Source organism: Cherax quadricarinatus, chromosome 51 (assembly GCF_038502225.1).
Source record: "Cherax quadricarinatus isolate ZL_2023a chromosome 51, ASM3850222v1, whole genome shotgun sequence".
NCBI lineage: Eukaryota > Metazoa > Arthropoda > Malacostraca > Decapoda > Parastacidae > Cherax > Cherax quadricarinatus.
Window position 1 is genome coordinate 504,816 of NC_091342.1, and position 17,685 is coordinate 522,500.

The following is a 17,685-nucleotide window of genomic DNA, read 5'->3' on the forward strand; positions in this document are numbered from 1 at the left end:
TCAATTCTATGATTAACCTCATCCTTCATAAATCCATCCGCCGACACGTCAACTCCCAAGTATCTGAAAACATTCACTTCTTCCATACTCCTCCTCCCCAATTTGATATCCAATTTTTCTTTATCTAAATCATTTGACACCCTCATCACCTTACTCTTTTCTATGTTCACTTTCAACTTTCTACCTTTACACACATTCTCAAACTCATCCACTAACCTTTGCAATTTTTCTTTAGAATCTCCCATAAGCACAGTATCATCAGCAAAAAGTAACTGTGTCAATTCCCATTTTGAATTTGATTCCCCATAATTTAATCCCACCCCTCTCCCGAACACCCTAGCATTTACTTCTTTTACAACCCCATCTATAAATATATTAAACAACCATGGTGACATTACACATCCCTGTCTAAGACCTACTTTTACCGGGAAGTATTCTCCCTCTCTTCTACACACTCTAACCTGAGCCTCACTATCCTCATAAAAGCTCTTTACAGCATTTAGTAACTTACCACCTATTCCATAAACTTGCAACATCTGCCACATTGCTCCTCTATCCACTCTATCATATGCCTTTTCTAAATCCATAAATGCAATAAAAACTTCCCTACCTTTATCTAAATACTGTTCACATATATGCTTCAATGTAAACACTTGATCTACACATCCCCTACCCACTCTGAAGCCTCCTTGCTCATCCGCAATTCTACATTCTGTCTTACCTCTAATTCTTTCAATTATAACTCTACCGTATACTTTTCCTGGTATTGAACATAGAATCTTGGGCTACCTGGTGGTGATCCTGCGCTAGACTACATCACAACATGGAGCGTTTACTGAAACCTGAGAGGCTAGACTGTGACCCCAGCTTATCAACGGCTGCTCAGGAATGGAAGCACTGGTTTAAGACTTTCGAAAACTTCTTGGGAGCCCTTCCTAAAGAAGATCTAGATAAACTAAGTCTGCTCATCAATTTTGTGTCACCTAAGATATATGAGGCTATTTCTGAGTGTAATACCTACGAAGATGCTATCAAAACCCTCAAGTCTCAGTATATTAAACCTACAAATGAAATCTTTGCACGCTATCGCCTTGCAACTCGCCGCCAGCAGATTGATGAGTCCTTAGAGGAATACTTTCAAGCACTGAAAATTTTAGGTAAGGACTGTCACTTCCAAGCAGTGACAGCTGCTCAGTATTGTGAAGAGTCCATCAGGGATGCTTTTATCAGTGGCCTGCAATCACCAATAATAAGGCAGCGTTTATTGGAGAATAAAACTCTCGACTTAGCCGCTGCCTTTGACCAGGCAAGAGCTCTAGATTCAGCCCAGAAGAATTCTGAAGTATACAGTACCACTCAGCCTTCTCGAGTGGTAAGTGCTGCAATTCCTGACCAAGACTCTTGCAATGAAGTTACTGGGGAACCTGCCTCAGTGACAGCAGCAGCAGGTACGGTGTGTTTCTTTTGTGGTTTTTCAAGACATCCACGTCCAAAGTGTCCTGCTCGTGAAGCAATGTGCCATAAATGCCACAAGAAAGGTCACTTTGCTAAAGTATGTCGTGCTAATGCATCAACAAGAGCTAGTGCCTCCACACATTCCAGTGATCATGCGACTCTAGCAACAGTGACTTCTGCGGCTACTCCAAATTCACTGTCAAAGGCAGTTGTGAAAGTATTCATCAAAGGAACAGAAGTAGATGGTCTTATTGATAGTGGCAGCTCAGAGAGTTTCATCAACCTTGACTTAGTTAAACGGCTCTCCTTGACTCTACATCACTCATCAGGTACCGTTTCCATGGCATCAACATCTCTCTCTATTCAGACCTTAGGGTTTTGTAAGGTAAATCGCAGAGTTAATGGAAAGGATTATCAAGATGTACATTTAGCTATTCTGCCACAACTGTGCTCTGATGTTATCCTTGGTCAGGACTTTCAGAAGCTGCATGGTAGTGTCACCTTAACATATGGAGGTGAACTGCCTCCTCTTGTTGTCTGTGGACTTAGCACTTTAAGGGTAGACCCACCAAAGCTGTTTGCAAATCTTACCGCGGATTGCCATCCTATATCAGCTAAGTCACGCCGCTATTCTTATGAGGATCGGATGTTCATTGAGAAAGAAACTCAGAGGCTGCTGAAGGAGGGTATTATAGAACCGAGTGATTCCCCTTGGCGTGCACAGGTTGTTGTTGTTAAAGATGGTTATAGGAAACGGAGACTGGCTATCGATTACTCTGAGACAATCAACAAATTTACACTTCTTGATGGGTACCCTCTACCTCGAATTGACGATACAGTGAACAAAATTGCTCAGTACTACGTGTTTAGCACAATTGATCTGCAGAGTGCCTATCATCAAGTCCCTATAAGGAATGAAGATAAACCATACACAGCGTTTCAGGCTAGTGATGGCCTGTATCAGTTTACCAGAGTCCCTTTTGGAGTCACCAATGGGGTAGCCTGCTTCCAACGAATTATGGATTCACTCATTCAGGAAGAGCAACTCATGGGAACCTACGCGTATTTAGATAATGTTACCATTTGTGGCAAGACCCAGGAGGAACATGATGCAAACCTTGATAAGTTTTTGGAAGCCGCCAAGAAGAAAAATATCAGTTACAATGAGGAAAAGTGCACTTTTTCAACTAAAAGGCTTAGCATCCTTGGTTATGTAGTGGAAGGAGGTTCAATATTCCCAGACCCTGAACGACTACGACCTCTACGGGAACTTCCAATGCCTCAAGACAAAAAGTCACTCCGAAGAACTCTTGGTCTCTTTGCTTATTACTCACAATGGATCTACAACTATTCAAGTAAAGTCCGCCCATTGAGTGCTACCACATTTCCTGTGACAAAGGAAGCAGAAGCCGCTTTCCATACTCTCAAACAGGACATTGAAAACTCAGTAGTTCAAGCCATTGATGAGTCCCTACCATTCGAAGTGGAAACGGATGCATCTGACATTGCCATTGCTGCAGTCTTATCTCAGGCAGGACGACCAGTAGCCTTCTTTTCGAGAACTTTTCAAGGATCAGAGAAATGTTATGCTGCTGTAGAAAAGGAAGCCCAGGCCATCATAGAAGCAGTTCGCCACTGGAGGCATTATTTAACTGGTAGACATTTCACCATAAGGACTGACCAACGGTCCGTGATGTATATGTTCGACAAGAGGCACAAAAGTAAGATAAAGAATGACAAGATATTACGCTGGAGGATGGAACTATCGTGTTATGACTTTGATATTCTGTACCGACCGGGTCAAGAGAACATCTCACCTGATGCATTCTCTAGGTCCCACTGTGGAGCAGCATGTCATGATTTGCAATCACTCTCAGCTCTCCACAAGGCTTTGTGTCACCCAGGAGTTACACGCCTGTACCATTTTGTCAAATCAAAGAACATGCCCTACTCAGTGGAAGATGTGCGACAAGTGATCAGAGCATGCAGAGTATGTGCAGAGTGCAAGCCAAACTTTCATCAGCCAGAGAAGACTCATCTCATAAAATCCACCCAGCCTTTCGAAAGATTGAATATAGATTTCAAAGGACCTCTACCAAGCACAAATCAGAATAGGTATTTCCTTAACATAGTAGATGAATATTCAAGGTTTCCCTTTGTATTCCCCTGTGCAAATATGGCTGCTTCAACTGTTATTAGTTGTCTTTCACAGTTGTTCTCTATTTTTGGTATGCCAGCTTATATCCATTCAGACAGGGGATCCTCGTTCATGAGTAACGAACTTCAGGAGTTTTTGGCTAGCAAAGGTATTGCCTGCAGCAGAACAACAAGCTACAACCCTCAAGGCAATGGTCAAGTGGAGCGGTTCAATGGTACTATATGGAAGGCAGTTACAATGACATTAAAGTCGCGCAATCTACCTGTTCAACACTGGCAAACTGTCCTACCTGATGCTCTTCACTCTATTAGATCACTGCTGTGCACAGCTACTAATGCAACCCCTCATGAAAGACTCCTCAACTATTCACGTCGTTCCTCTACGGGAGCCTCCGTGCCCACTTGGTTATGTCATCCTGGACCCGTTCTCCTGAAGAGTCACCGTAGGATGAACAAGACGGATCCTTTAGTGGAAGAGGTAGAGCTCCTGCAAGCTAATCCACATTACGCCCACATTCGCTACCAAAATGGTGAAGAGACTACAGTATCTACAAGACATTTAGCCCCAGTTGAAATCCCTATTAGTGTGGAATCTCAAGATACACCAATAGATGTGAAAGATGCTTCGTTTTCTCCTGGAAAGCCCCTTGAGACTACCCCTATGGAAATAGAGGATTCTGCTCCAGCAGTTAATCAAACCCCGCTGGAAAATATCGAACCTGGTGAAGAGGCTCAAGGGCTACGAAGGTCGGGACGTGTACGTCGCCCACCTAACAGTTTGGGAGATTACTGTCTCTGATATTTTAGAAGGGGGAGATTGTAGTGATACTGGTCCTGTGGGGAGCAGCAGCAGGATAATACTGCACCACCTCTAGGGGCCCTTAACAACAACAACAGTTTGGTGTGTGTCATGGGCACCAACACATGGTGTGTGATTCTCTCCTACTTTATCCATTTATCAGCGATGCAGATTACATGGTGAGTTTAAATATGTGGCCTGTAGTTATAACTTTTCTCTTGACATATGCAAGACATCACCATCCCTGTAGAAGCTATTATTAGATGTACTAGTCATTATATTTTGTTGTTGCAGAAGTACTATGAAGATTCTATGTTCAATAAAGCCTAGAGATAAGGCCTGTGTTTCTATCACAACACTTATTCCTCTATAATTTTTACAATCTCTTTTGTCCCCTTTCCCTTTATATAAAGGGACTATACATGCTCTCCGCCAATCCCTAAGTACCTTCCCCTCTTTCATACATTTATTAAACAAAAGTACCAACCACTCCAACACTATATCCCCCCCTGCTTTTAACATTTCTGTCATGATCCCATCAGTTCCAGCTGCTTTACCCCCTTTCATTCTACGTAATGCCTCACGTACCTACACCACACTTACATTCTGCTCTTCTTCACTCCTAAACGATGGTATACCTCCCTGGCCAGTGCATGAAATTACCGCCTCCCTTTCTTCCTCAACATTTAAAAGTTCCTCAAAATATTCTCGCCATCTACCTAATACCTCCCTCTCCCCATCTACTAACTCCCCTACTCTGTTTTTAACTGACAAATCCATACTTTCCCTAGGCTTTCTTAACTTGTTTAACTCACTCCAAAATTTTTTCTTATTTTCATTAAAATTTCTTGACAGTGCCTCTCCCACTCTTTCATCTGATCTCCTTTTGCACTCTCTCACCACTCTCTTCACCTTTCTTTTACTCTCCATATACTCTGCTCTTCTTATAACACTTCTGCTTTGTAAAAACCTCTCGTAAGCTACCTTTTTCTCTTTTATCACACCCTTTACTTCATCATTCCACCAATCACTCCTCTTTCCTCCTGCCCCCACCCTCCTATAACCACAAACTTCTGCCCCACATTCTAATACTGCATTTTTAAAACTATTCCAACCCTCTTCAACCCCCCCACTACTCATCTTTGCACTAGCCCACCTTTCTGCCAATAGTCGCTTATATCTCGCCCGAACTTCCTCCTCCCTTAGTTTATACACTTTCACCTCCCTCTTACTTGTTGTTGCCACCTTCCTCTTTTCCCATCTACCTCTTACTCTAACTGTAGCTACAACTAAATAATGATCTGATATATCAGTTGCCCCTCTATAAACATGTACATCCTGGAGCCTACCCATGAACCTTTTATCCACCAATACATAATCTAACAAACTACTTTCATTACGTGCTACATCATACCTTGTATATTTATTTATCCTCTTTTTCATAAAATATGTATTACTTATTACCAAATTTCTTTCTACACATAGCTCAATTAAAGGCTCCCCATTTACATTTACCCCTGGCACCCCAAATTTACCTACTACTCCCTCCATAACATTTTTACCCACTTTAGCATTGAAATCCCCAACCACCATTACTCTCACACTTGATTCAAAACTCCCCACGCATTCACTCAACATTTCCCAGAATCTCTCTCTCCTCTATGCTTCTCTCTTCTCCAGGTGCATATACGCTTACTATAACCCACTTTTCACATCCAATCTTTATTTTACTCCACATAATCCTTGAATTTATGCATATATATATATATATATATATATATATATATATATATATATATATATATATATATATATATATATATATATATATATATATATATATATATATATATATATATTTTTTTTTTTTTTTTCAACAAGTCGGCCGTTTCCCTCCGAGGCAGGGTGACCCAAAAAAAAAAAAGAAAGAAAATCCCCAAAAAGAAAATACTTTCATCATCATTCAACACTTTCACCACACTCGCACATTATCACTGTTTTTGCAGAGGTGCTCAGAATACAATAGTCCAGAAGCATACACATATAAAGACACACAACATATCCCTCCAAACTGCCAATATCCCAAACCCCTCCTTTAAAGTGCAGGCATTGTACTTCCCATTTCCAGGACTCAAGTCCGACTATATGAAAATAACCGGTTTCCCTGAATCCCTTCACTAAATATTACCCTGCTCACACTCCAACAGATCGTCAGGTCCCAAGTACCATTCGTCTCCATTCACTCCTATCTAACACGCTCACGCACGCTTGCTGGAAGTCCAAGCCCCTTGCCCACAAAACCTCCTTTACCCCCTCTCTCCAACCCTTTCGAGGACGACCCCTACCCCGCCTTCCTTCCCCTATATATATATATATTTATATATATATATTTATATATATATATATTTATATATATATATATATATATATATATTTATATATATATATTTATATATATATATATATATATATATATATATATATATATATATATATATATATCTTTACTTTCTTTCAACAAACCAGCCATATCCCACCAAGGCAGGGAGGCCCAAAAAGAAAAATGAAAGTTTCTCTTTTTAAATTTAGTAATTTATACAGGGAAAGGGGTTACTTGCCCCTTGCTCCCAGCATTTTAGTCACCTCTTACAACACACATGGCTTATGTAGGAAGAATTCTATTTTACTTTCCCCTGGAGATAAGAGGAAATAAACAAGAACCAGAACTAGTAAGAAAATAGAAGAAAACCCAGAGGGGTGTGTGTATATAAATGCTTGCACATGTATGTGTAGTGTGACCTAAGTGTAAATAGAAGTAGCAAGACGTACCTGAAATCTTGCATGTTTATGAGTCAGAGAAAAGACACCAGCAATCCTACCATCATGTAAAACAATTACAGGCTTCCATTTTGCACTCATTTGGCAGGACGGTAGTACCTTCCTGGGCGGCTGCTGTCTACCAACCTTCTACCTTGGAAATATCTTTTATTGATTAATATTTTTGTGTATGTATATAGCATTCTGCATTTTTGTTATGTCTCAGTGAATCTGAACCTGGTGCATTAGAGTCCACTGTTATTTTCAAACAGCAGACAGCAGCATTTGCAGGTTTATAATCTGTCCCTGTAATCTGTAATATTTGATTTGTAGTCGATTCTTCCAAACTCTTGCATGATAATAGCATGCTGCTCTTACCTGTATTTTTTGTACCTTTGTTTGTATGCTTAAATTACTAAATAAATAAATAAAGCGATCTCCCAATGCCAGCCATAATTATGATGAAGACTATTAATTTAAATTATATTAGCCCACTTTTTCTAAAAACAATGTAAATAAGATTCTGATAAAAAAGCATTTTGATGCTGGCATTTCCACTCTGAAACAGGCATGGGGAGGTTGTGGTATGTTGAGTCATCTGAACTGTGATGTTGGCACCCTTCTAGCAAGACTGACTGAATGAGTGACAGGAAAAGTGTTTTTTTCTTTGTCAGTGTTAAAAAAATAATAGTTCTGTGGTATTGTGGAAGGAAGTGTAAAAGACAACATTAGTTAAAGGTTGGAAAACACTGTTAAGTAATGTTAATACTAAGATGGACTCTGAGGGAGGTTGAGACCACTGATTTTTGTCAAACCCATCTAGCTGGAAAATTATTACACTTATAGTCTAACTCACATCTGTGTGGTCACCAAATTGATCCTCAGTGCTCTTTACACAAATCTGCTACTTTAACCATAGTGTAAAATCTGATTTCATATATCAGAGGAATGGACATGAGATTTGTACTGTGTTCATGAAGCTTGTGTAGCGATTCTGGCATCGGCTAGGAAGAATTTTATGGGAGAAAACGACCGAGACCATATGTATGAGTACTCGCCTGCAAGAGAGTCCTCGGAGAAGGTAGAGCCCAGACTTGTGTTGCTCAGGCTATGAGAGAGTGTTCTGTGGTAGCTGTTATCCAACTCCTTCAGAAAGAGTAGATTTTCCTTCTCGAAGTCACTCAGTTCACGGCCGTATCCGTCAGTATAGGTATCAGTGAATGAGGTGTCAGTTGTGGTGGAAGTGGCACTGGCAGAGTGAGGGTAGTAATAAAGGCTGGTGGAGGCAGTCACGCCATCACTGCAAGACCCATCCAAGCTCTGCAAGACAAATACATGTATATAATATACTGTATATATACAGTGGAACCTCGGCTTACGAATGCCCCACCATGCGATACGAACAGTCACTCGGTCGATTTTTTGCTTCTGGATATGAACGATTTTTCAGGATGTGAACTTCCCCCTCAAGGAAGGTTCCTTGATGAGGGGCTCTTGATCAAGGGAACTGGATCTGTGCTCCACTTCCCTAAATTAATAATAATAATAATAATAATAATATTATTATTATTATTATTATTATTATCATTATTATAATACGAACTAATAATAATACACTGCAGCAGGCCTGTTGGCCCATACTAGGCAGGTCCTTCACAATCCATCCCACTAGCAGAATATTTGCCCAACTCAATTTTCAATGCTACCCAAGCAATAAGCTTTGATAATTCTATTTACTCATGTGCAGGTCCCACTCACATCGAACCCCTCTCACTCATGTATTTATTCAACACAGATTTTAAACTACCCAAGGTTTTAGCCTGAATAACCATACTAGGCAGATTGTTACATTTATCAACATAAGAACGGAGGAACACTGTAGCAGGCCTGTTGGCCCATACTTGGCAGGTCCTTCACAAATCCAGCCCACTAACAGAATAAACGTACCCAAGGAATAAGCATTGACAATTCTATTTACTCACCTTGACTGTGTGCTAATGGAGTTACAGGAAGCTGACATCGACGAAATGCTGAACACTGACAATCATGGGAGGGGCTGGGTTTGATTGGTGTCATGGGTATAGGAGTTAATTCTTGGGTAGTTTTGGGTAGGGCCTTGAATGGGCCAGTAGGCCCATACAAGGCAGGTCCCATCTACTAACTCCCTTACTCTGTTTTTAACTGACATATCCATTCGTTCCCTAGGCTTTCTTAACTTGTTTAATTCGCTCCAAATTTTTTTCTTATTTTCATTAAATTTCTTGACAGTGCCTCTCCCGCTCTATCATCTGCTTTCCTTTTGCACTCTCTCACCACTCTCTTCGCCTTTCTTTTACTCTCCATATACTCTTCATATAACACTTCTGCTTTGTAAAAGCCTCTCATAAGCTACCTTTTTCTCTTTTATCACACCCTTTACTTTATCATTCCACCAATCACTCCTCTTTCCTCCTGCACCCACCCTCCTATAACCACAAACTTCTGCCCCACATTCTAATACTGCATTTTTAAAACTATTCCAACTCTTTTCAACACCCCCCCCCCACTACTCATACTTGCACTATCCCACCTTTCTGCCAATAGTTGCTTATATCTCACTCGAACTTCCTCCTCCCTTAGGTTATACACTTTCACCTCCCTCTTACTTTTTGTTGTCATTTTCCTCTTGTCCCATCTACCTCTTACTCTAACTGCACCTACAATTAAATAATGATCCGATATATCAGTTGCCCCTCTATAAACGTGTACATCCTGGAGCCTACCCATCAACCATTTATTCACCAATACATAAATTAATAAACTACATTCATTATGTGTTATATCATACCTTGTATATTTATTTATCCTCTTTTTCATAAAATATGTATTACTTAATACCAAACCTCTTTCTACACATAGCTCAATTAAAGTCTCCCCATTTTCATTTTAACCCTGGCACACCAAATTTACCTACTACTCCCTCCACAACATTTTTACCCACTTTAACATTGAAATCCCCAACCACAAGTACTCTCACACTTGGTTCAAAACTCCCCACGCATTCACTCAACATTTTCCAAAATCTCTCTCTCTCTCCTCTACACTTCTCTCTTCTCCAGGTGCATATACGCTTACTATAACCCACTTTTCACATTCAACCTTTATTTTACTCCACATAATCCTTGAATTAATACATTTATAGTCCCTCTTTTCCTGCCATTGCTTATCCTTCAACATTATTGCTACTCCTTCTTTAGCTCTAACTCTATTTGAAACCCCTGACCTAATCCCATTTATTCTTCTCCACTGAAACTCTCCCACCCCATTCAGCTTTGTTTCTCTTAAAGCCTGGACATCCAGCTTCTTCTCATTCATAACATCCACAATCGTCTCTTTCTTATCATCCGCACAACATCCACGCACATTCAGACATCCCACTCTGACAATTTTCTTCTACCTATTCTTTTTAGTAATTATTACAGGAAAAGGGGTTACTAGCCCACTGTTCCCGGCATTTTAGTTGACTTTTACAACACGCATGGCTTATGGAGGAAAGATTCTCATTCCATTTCCACATGGATATAAAAGGAAAAGTAATATATATATAATATATATACACATGATGGATTGCGTGCAGCCAGCAGTAACAGCCTGGTTGATCAGGCTCTGATCCACCATGAGGCTTGGTCACAGACCGGGCCATGGGGGCGTTGACCCAGAATACTCTTTCCAGGTAAGCTCTCTCTCCATATATATATACAGTGGATCCCCGGTTAACGATATTTTTTCACTCCAGAAGTATGTTCAGGTGCCAGTACTGACCGAATTTGTTCCCATAAGGAATATTGTGAAGTAGATTAGTCCATTTCAGACCCCCAAACATACACGTACAAACGCACTTACATAAATACACTTACATAATTGGTCACATTCGGAGGTGATCGTTATGCGGGGGTCCACTATATATATATATATATATATATATATATATATATATATATATATATATATATATATATATATATATATATATATATATATATTTATATATATATTTATATATATATTTATATTTATATATATATATATATATATATTTATATATATATATATTTTTATATATATATATATATATATTATATTTATATATATATACAGTGGACCCCCGGTTAACGATTTTAATCCGTGCAAGAGGGGTAATTGTTATGCGAAATAATCGTTATGTGAATGAATTTTCCCCATAAGAAATAATGGAAATAAAATTAATCCGTGCAAGACACCCAAAAGTATGAAAAAAAAATTTTTTTACCACATGAAATGTTAATTTTAATACACACAAACTGAAAAAGGCATGCACACTTACATGACACTTACTTTTATTGAAGATCTGGTGATGATTGATGGGATGGGAGGAGGGGAGAGCATTATCTTCTTACTGTTTAGAAGGGGAATCCCCTTCCATTAGGACTTGAGGTAGCAAGTCCTTTTCCGGGGTTACTTCCCTTCTTCTTTTAATGCCACTAGGACCAGCTTGAGAGTCACTGGACCTCTGTCGCACAACAAATCTGTCCATAGAGCTCTGTACCTCCCGTTCCTTTACGATTTGTCTAAAATGGGCCACAACATTGTCATTGAAATAGTCACCAGCACGGCTTGCAACAGCTGTGTCAGGGTGATTTTCATCCATAAAGGTTTGCAGTTCAACCCACTGTGCACACATTTCCTTAATCTTTGAAGTAGGCACAATGGATTCCACAACTGGCATAGGCTTCTCAGGGTTAGCCCCAAACCCTTCAAAATCTTTCTTAATTTCCATACTAATTCTCACCCTTTTTACCACAGGGTTGGCACTAGAAGCTTTCTTGGGGCCCATGGTCACTTATTTTCCAGAAACACCACCGAAAACACTGTAATAATACGAAATATTCCGAGTGTATGCTTGGATGTTAGCGCGGAGGCTGCCTGGTAAACAATGGCACGGGCGGCACATGTGAGGCTGGGTGAGGGCGCACATTGGACGCGTCTCGGATGAAAATCGGTGAGCGGGTTTTTAATCGGTATGCGCGGCAAAAATTTTGCGATTAAAGTAAGCGGTATGCGAAATAATCGCTATGTGATGCCATCGTTATGCGGGGGTTCACTGTATATATATATATATATATATACAGTGGACCCCCGGTTAACGATATTTTTTCACTCCAAAAGTATGTTCAGGTGCCAGTACTGACCGAATTTATTCCCATAAGGAATATTGTGAAGTAGATTAGTCCATTTCAGACCCCCAAACATACACGTACAAACGCATATACATAATTGGACACATTCGGAGGTAATCGTTATGCGGGGGTTCACTGTATGTTTATATATATATATATATATATATATATATATGTATATATATATATATATATATATATATATATATATATATATATATATATATATATATAGGGAGGTACCACCTCTAGAACTGTTATAGGGACCCTCATCCTCAGAGAAAAGAATAAACTTGCTTCAGGGAAAACTCAATATTCTCCCTGAAGCTGTTTGAGATTTTTTTCCTACCACCCCCTATATTATATATATATATATATTTTATTTAAAGACAAAATACATTGACAGAACATTCACAAAACTACGATACAAAGTAAAACAACATAGGTAACTCAGAGCTACATCTCGAATACTTCGTCCAGCTCCCCGGCGGTGGGCCGCGTGCCCAGAATGCTGCAGGCATTTCCTCTCTGGATCGCAACACTGAGTCTCTGGAAGAGGAAGCTGGTCGCCCTGTGGTCCTTTGTTTCTATGATGAGCTTTTCACCCAGCTCTATTAGGAACTTTAGAGCACACTTGCCCCATGCTCCAAGGGTCTCTGACCCTACTGGGATGAAGTTATAGCAAGGGGGAAGGTCTTCATATTTGTGGATCTTCTGAGTCTCCCTGTGGCTGGCAGCTCCACCCCCTTCCACTACGGAGTATGGCAAGTAGGTGTCTGCCAATGTGGCGGCACTTGTGTAGTCCCAGACAATCTGCTTTCCATCCTTCCAAGGTAGCATAGTGGCTCCATCAGGATGCTTTAGACTTCCGTCAGACCTCTGCACTTGGGGTTCCCGTTGAGCTGGGCAATGGGCTGTGGCGAGGCTTCTCTTTATGATATCATTGACCTCCTCATGCCTGGCATACTTCCCTTCTGCTGTGTGACACACGAGACCATGAAGTCCGAATTGATCAGCTGTCGCCCTGCCGCAAATACACCTATGTTCGGTGAGGATGGGGGCGGCTAGGCGAAGAGCAACACCTATCCAAATGGCCTGTGGGTCTAGTCGAGTGCCCAAGGAGGAATTGGGAACAGCAAACAGGAAATCTCCAGAGTGTGGTGCCTTCACTGCCAGGAGACGAGCTTTGTCCTTTCCTGAGGCGTTGGAGAGCATTGTGTTGGCGATTTTTTCCATGATCGGTTTGTCCCAGTGGGACTGTTTGTGTTCTTTGGGAGGAGCTGGTCTACTGGAGGAATCTGTAAGGGTGTCCCACCGAATCGCTGCTTCAGTAAACCTGGGGTCTTGAGCTCCTACCATGTCTCTCAAGCGTTCGGGAACAATCTTCTTGACTAAAGCACTGGAAGCCAAACATGAAGACAGAAAAGCAGGTAAAGCAACATGCGTTGCTTTGCGCACCCCTATACCTCCCAGTTGTACTGGGAGGGTTGCCTGATCCCATTGCTGATCCTCTAGTGACAGGTTCAGTGCCTTCTTAAGGGTTGACCTCAGGTGTGCGTCATATTCGTCGAGTGTTGGGTTGTCAAAAGAGGGTGCACACCTGAGGAAGTAAGTGAGTCTTGGAATAGTAAGGCACCTTGTGAGGAGATACAGAGCATCAAGGGCATCAAGATTGCAAATTCTCTCCTCCATTCTCATCAGGTCATTCAATTTGTCCTTGAGGACTGTGTCGATGGCCTGGTGACCCAGCGGTGCTCCCAAGAGGGTACTGTTCGACGGAGTGGTAGTAGAGACTTCTGGGAGGATTCTTCGCACAGCATTGATTATTTCCTGGTTTGCTGAGATGATTTCACACTTGGAGGGATTGAGGATGAGTCCCAAGTCTTCTCCCTGTGTTTTCACCAGTTGTAGGTCCCCTACCAGGGACTCTTCAGTACCTGCCAGAGTGCCATCATCCAGGTACCAGATATTGAGCTCGCTGCTTAGGCTGGAAGTTAGTTCTCTTACTGCCAAGCAGAAGAGAAGTGGAGCTAGTGGGTCACCCTGCTGAACACCTTCTGATGAGAGAATTTCATGTTCTCCAAACAAAAGAATTGAGGGTTTGCTGTATATATATATATATATATATATATATATATATATATATATATATATATATATATATATATATATATATATATATATATATATATATATATACAGTATATATATATATATATATATAATGGAAATAAAATTATATATATATATATATATATATATATATGGGAGGATATATATATATATATATATATATATATATATATATATATATATATATATATATATATATATATATATATATATATATATATATATATACCAGGTAGTAGGTTGGTAGACAGCAACCACCCAGGGAAGTACTACCGTCCTGCCAGATGACTGTGAAACAGAAACCTGTAACTGTTTTGCATGATAGTAGGATTGCTGTTTTCTTTTTCTGTCTCATAAACACGCTAGATAACAGGGATATATTGCTACTCCTACTTACACTTTGGTCACACTTCACAGACACGCACATGCATATATATATATACATACATCTAGGTTTTTCTCCTTTTTCTAAATAGCTCTTGTTCTTCTTTATTTCTTCTATTGTCCATGGGGAAGTGGAAAAGAATCTTTCCTCCGTAAGCCATGCGTGTCGTATGAGGCGACTAAAATGCCGGGAGCAATGGGCTAGTAACCCCTTCTCCTGTAGACATTTACTAAAAAAGAGAAGAAGAAAAACTTTATAAAACTGGGATGCTTAAATGTGCGTAGATGTAGTGCGGATGACAAGAAACAGATGATTGCTGATGTTATGAATGAAAAGAAGTTGGATGTCCTGGCCCTAAGCGAAACAAAGCTGAAGGGGGTAGGGGAGTTTCAGTGGGGGGAAATAAATGGGATTAAATCTGGAGTATCTGAGAGAGTTAGAGCAAAGGAAGGGGTAGCAGTAATGTTGAATGATCAGTTATGGAAGGAGAAAAGAGAACATGAATGTGTAAATTCAAGAATTATGTGGATTAAAGTAAAGGTTGGATGCGAGAAGTGGGTCATAATAAGCGTGTATGCACCTGGAGAAGAGAGGAATGCAGAGGAGAGAGAGAGATTTTGGGAGATGTTAAGTGAATGTATAGGAGCCTTTGAACCAAGTGAGAGAGTAATTGTGGTAGGGGACCTGAATGCTAAAGTAGGAGAAACTTTTAGAGAGGGTGTGGTAGGTAAGTTTGGGGTGCCAGGTGTAAATGATAATGGGAGCCCTTTGATTGAACTTTGTATAGAAAGGGGTTTAGTTATAGGTAATACATATTTTAAGAAAAAGAGGATAAATAAGTATACAAGATATGATGTAGGGCGAAATGACAGTAGTTTGTTGGATTATGTATTGGTAGATAAAAGACTGTTGAGTAGACTTCAGGATGTACATGTTTATAGAGGGGCCACAGATATATCAGATCACTTTCTAGTTGTAACTACACTGAGAGTAAAAGGTAGATGGGATACAAGGAGAATAGAAGTATCAGGGAAGAGAGAGGTGAAGGTTTATAAACTAAAAGAGGAGGCAGTTAGGGTAAGATATAAACAGCTATTGGAGGATAGATGGGCTAATGAGAGCATAGGCAATGGGGTCGAAGAGGTATGGGGTAGGTTTAAAAATGTAGTGTTAGAGTGTTCAGCAGAAGTTTGTGGTTACAAGAAAGTGGGTGCGGGAGAGAAGAGGAGCGATTGGTGGAACGATGATGTAAAGAGAGTAGTAAGGGAGAAAAAGTTAGCATATGAGAAGTTTTTACAAAGTAGAAGTGATGCAAGGAGGGAAGAGTATATGGAGAAAAAGAGAGAGGTTAAGAGAGTGGTGAAGCAATGTAAAAAGAGAGCAAATGAGAGAGTGGGTGAGATGTTATCAACAAATTTTGTTGAAAATAAAAAAAAGTTTTGGAGTGAGATTAACAAGTTAAGAAAGCCTAGAGAACAAATGGATTTGTCAGTTAAAAATAGGAGAGGAGAGTTATTAAATGGAGAGTTAGAGGTATTGGGAAGATGGAGGGAATATTTTGAGGAATTGTTAAATGTTGATGAAGATAGGGAAGCTGTGATTTCGTGTATAGGACAAGGAGGAATAACATCTTGTAGGAGTGAGGAAGAGCCAGTTGTTAGTGTGGGGGAAGTTCGTGAGGCAGTAGGTAAAATGAAAGGGGGTAAGGCAGCCGGGATTGATGGGATAAAGATAGAAATGTTAAAAGCAGGTGGGGATATAGTTTTGGAGTGGTTGGTGCAATTATTTAATAAATGTATGGAAGAGGGTAAGGTACCTAGGGATTGGCAGAGAGCATGCATAGTTCCTTTGTATAAAGGCAAAGGGGATAAAAGAGAGTGCAAAAATTATAGGGGGATAAGTCTGCTGAGTATACCTGGTAAAGTGTATGGTAGAGTTATTATTGAAAGAATTAAGAGTAAGACGGAGAATAGGATAGCAGATGAACAAGGAGGCTTTAGGAAAGGTAGGGGGTGTGTGGACCAGGTGTTTACAGTGAAACATATAAGTGAACAGTATTTAGATAAGGCTAAAGAGGTCTTTGTGGCATTTATGGATTTGGAAAAGGCGTATGACAGGTTGGATAGGGGGGCAATGTGGCAGATGTTGCAAGTGTATGGTGTAGGAGGTAGGTTACTGAAAGCAGTGAAGAGTTTTTACGAGGATAGTGAGGCTCAAGTTAGAGTATGTAGGAAAGAGGGAAATTTTTTCCCAGTAAAAGTAGGCCTTAGACAAGGATGTGTGATGTCACCGTGGTTGTTTAATATATTTATAGATGGGATTGTAAGAGAAGTAAATGCGAGGGTCTTGGCAAGAGGCGTGGAGTTAAAAGATAAAGAATCACACACAAAGTGGGAGTTATCACAGCTGCTCTTTGCTGATGACACTGTGCTCTTGGGAGATTCTGAAGAGAAGTTGCAGAGATTGGTGGATGAATTTGGTAGGGTGTGCAAAAGAAGAAAATTAAAGGTGAATACAGGAAAGAGTAAGGTTATGAGGATAACAAAAAGATTAGGTGATGAAAGATTGAATATCAGATTGGAGGGAGAGAGTATGGAGGAGGTGAATGTATTCAGATATTTGGGAGTGGACGTGTCAGCGGATGGGTCTATGAAAGATGAGGTGAATCATAGAATTGATGAAGGGAAAAGAGTGAGTGGTGCACTTAGGAGTCTGTGGAGACAAAGAACTTTGTCCTTGGAGGC

At 40.3% G+C, this 17,685-nt stretch overlaps 1 protein-coding gene across 4 annotated transcripts in view; it reads right to left on the bottom strand.

Moving 5' to 3' along the window:
* Nucleotides 1-17,685, bottom strand: part of LOC128694611 (nucleolar protein dao-5) — a 541,519-nt gene that overhangs the window by 494,687 nt on the left and 29,147 nt on the right. For all 4 annotated transcript variants that reach the window (XM_070095641.1, XM_070095642.1, XM_070095644.1 and 1 more), the window contains exon 4: nucleotides 8,287-8,548. In XM_070095641.1, the coding sequence (XP_069951742.1) occupies nucleotides 8,287-8,548 (262 nt within the window). The remainder of the gene's footprint in view (nucleotides 1-8,286; nucleotides 8,549-17,685) is intronic.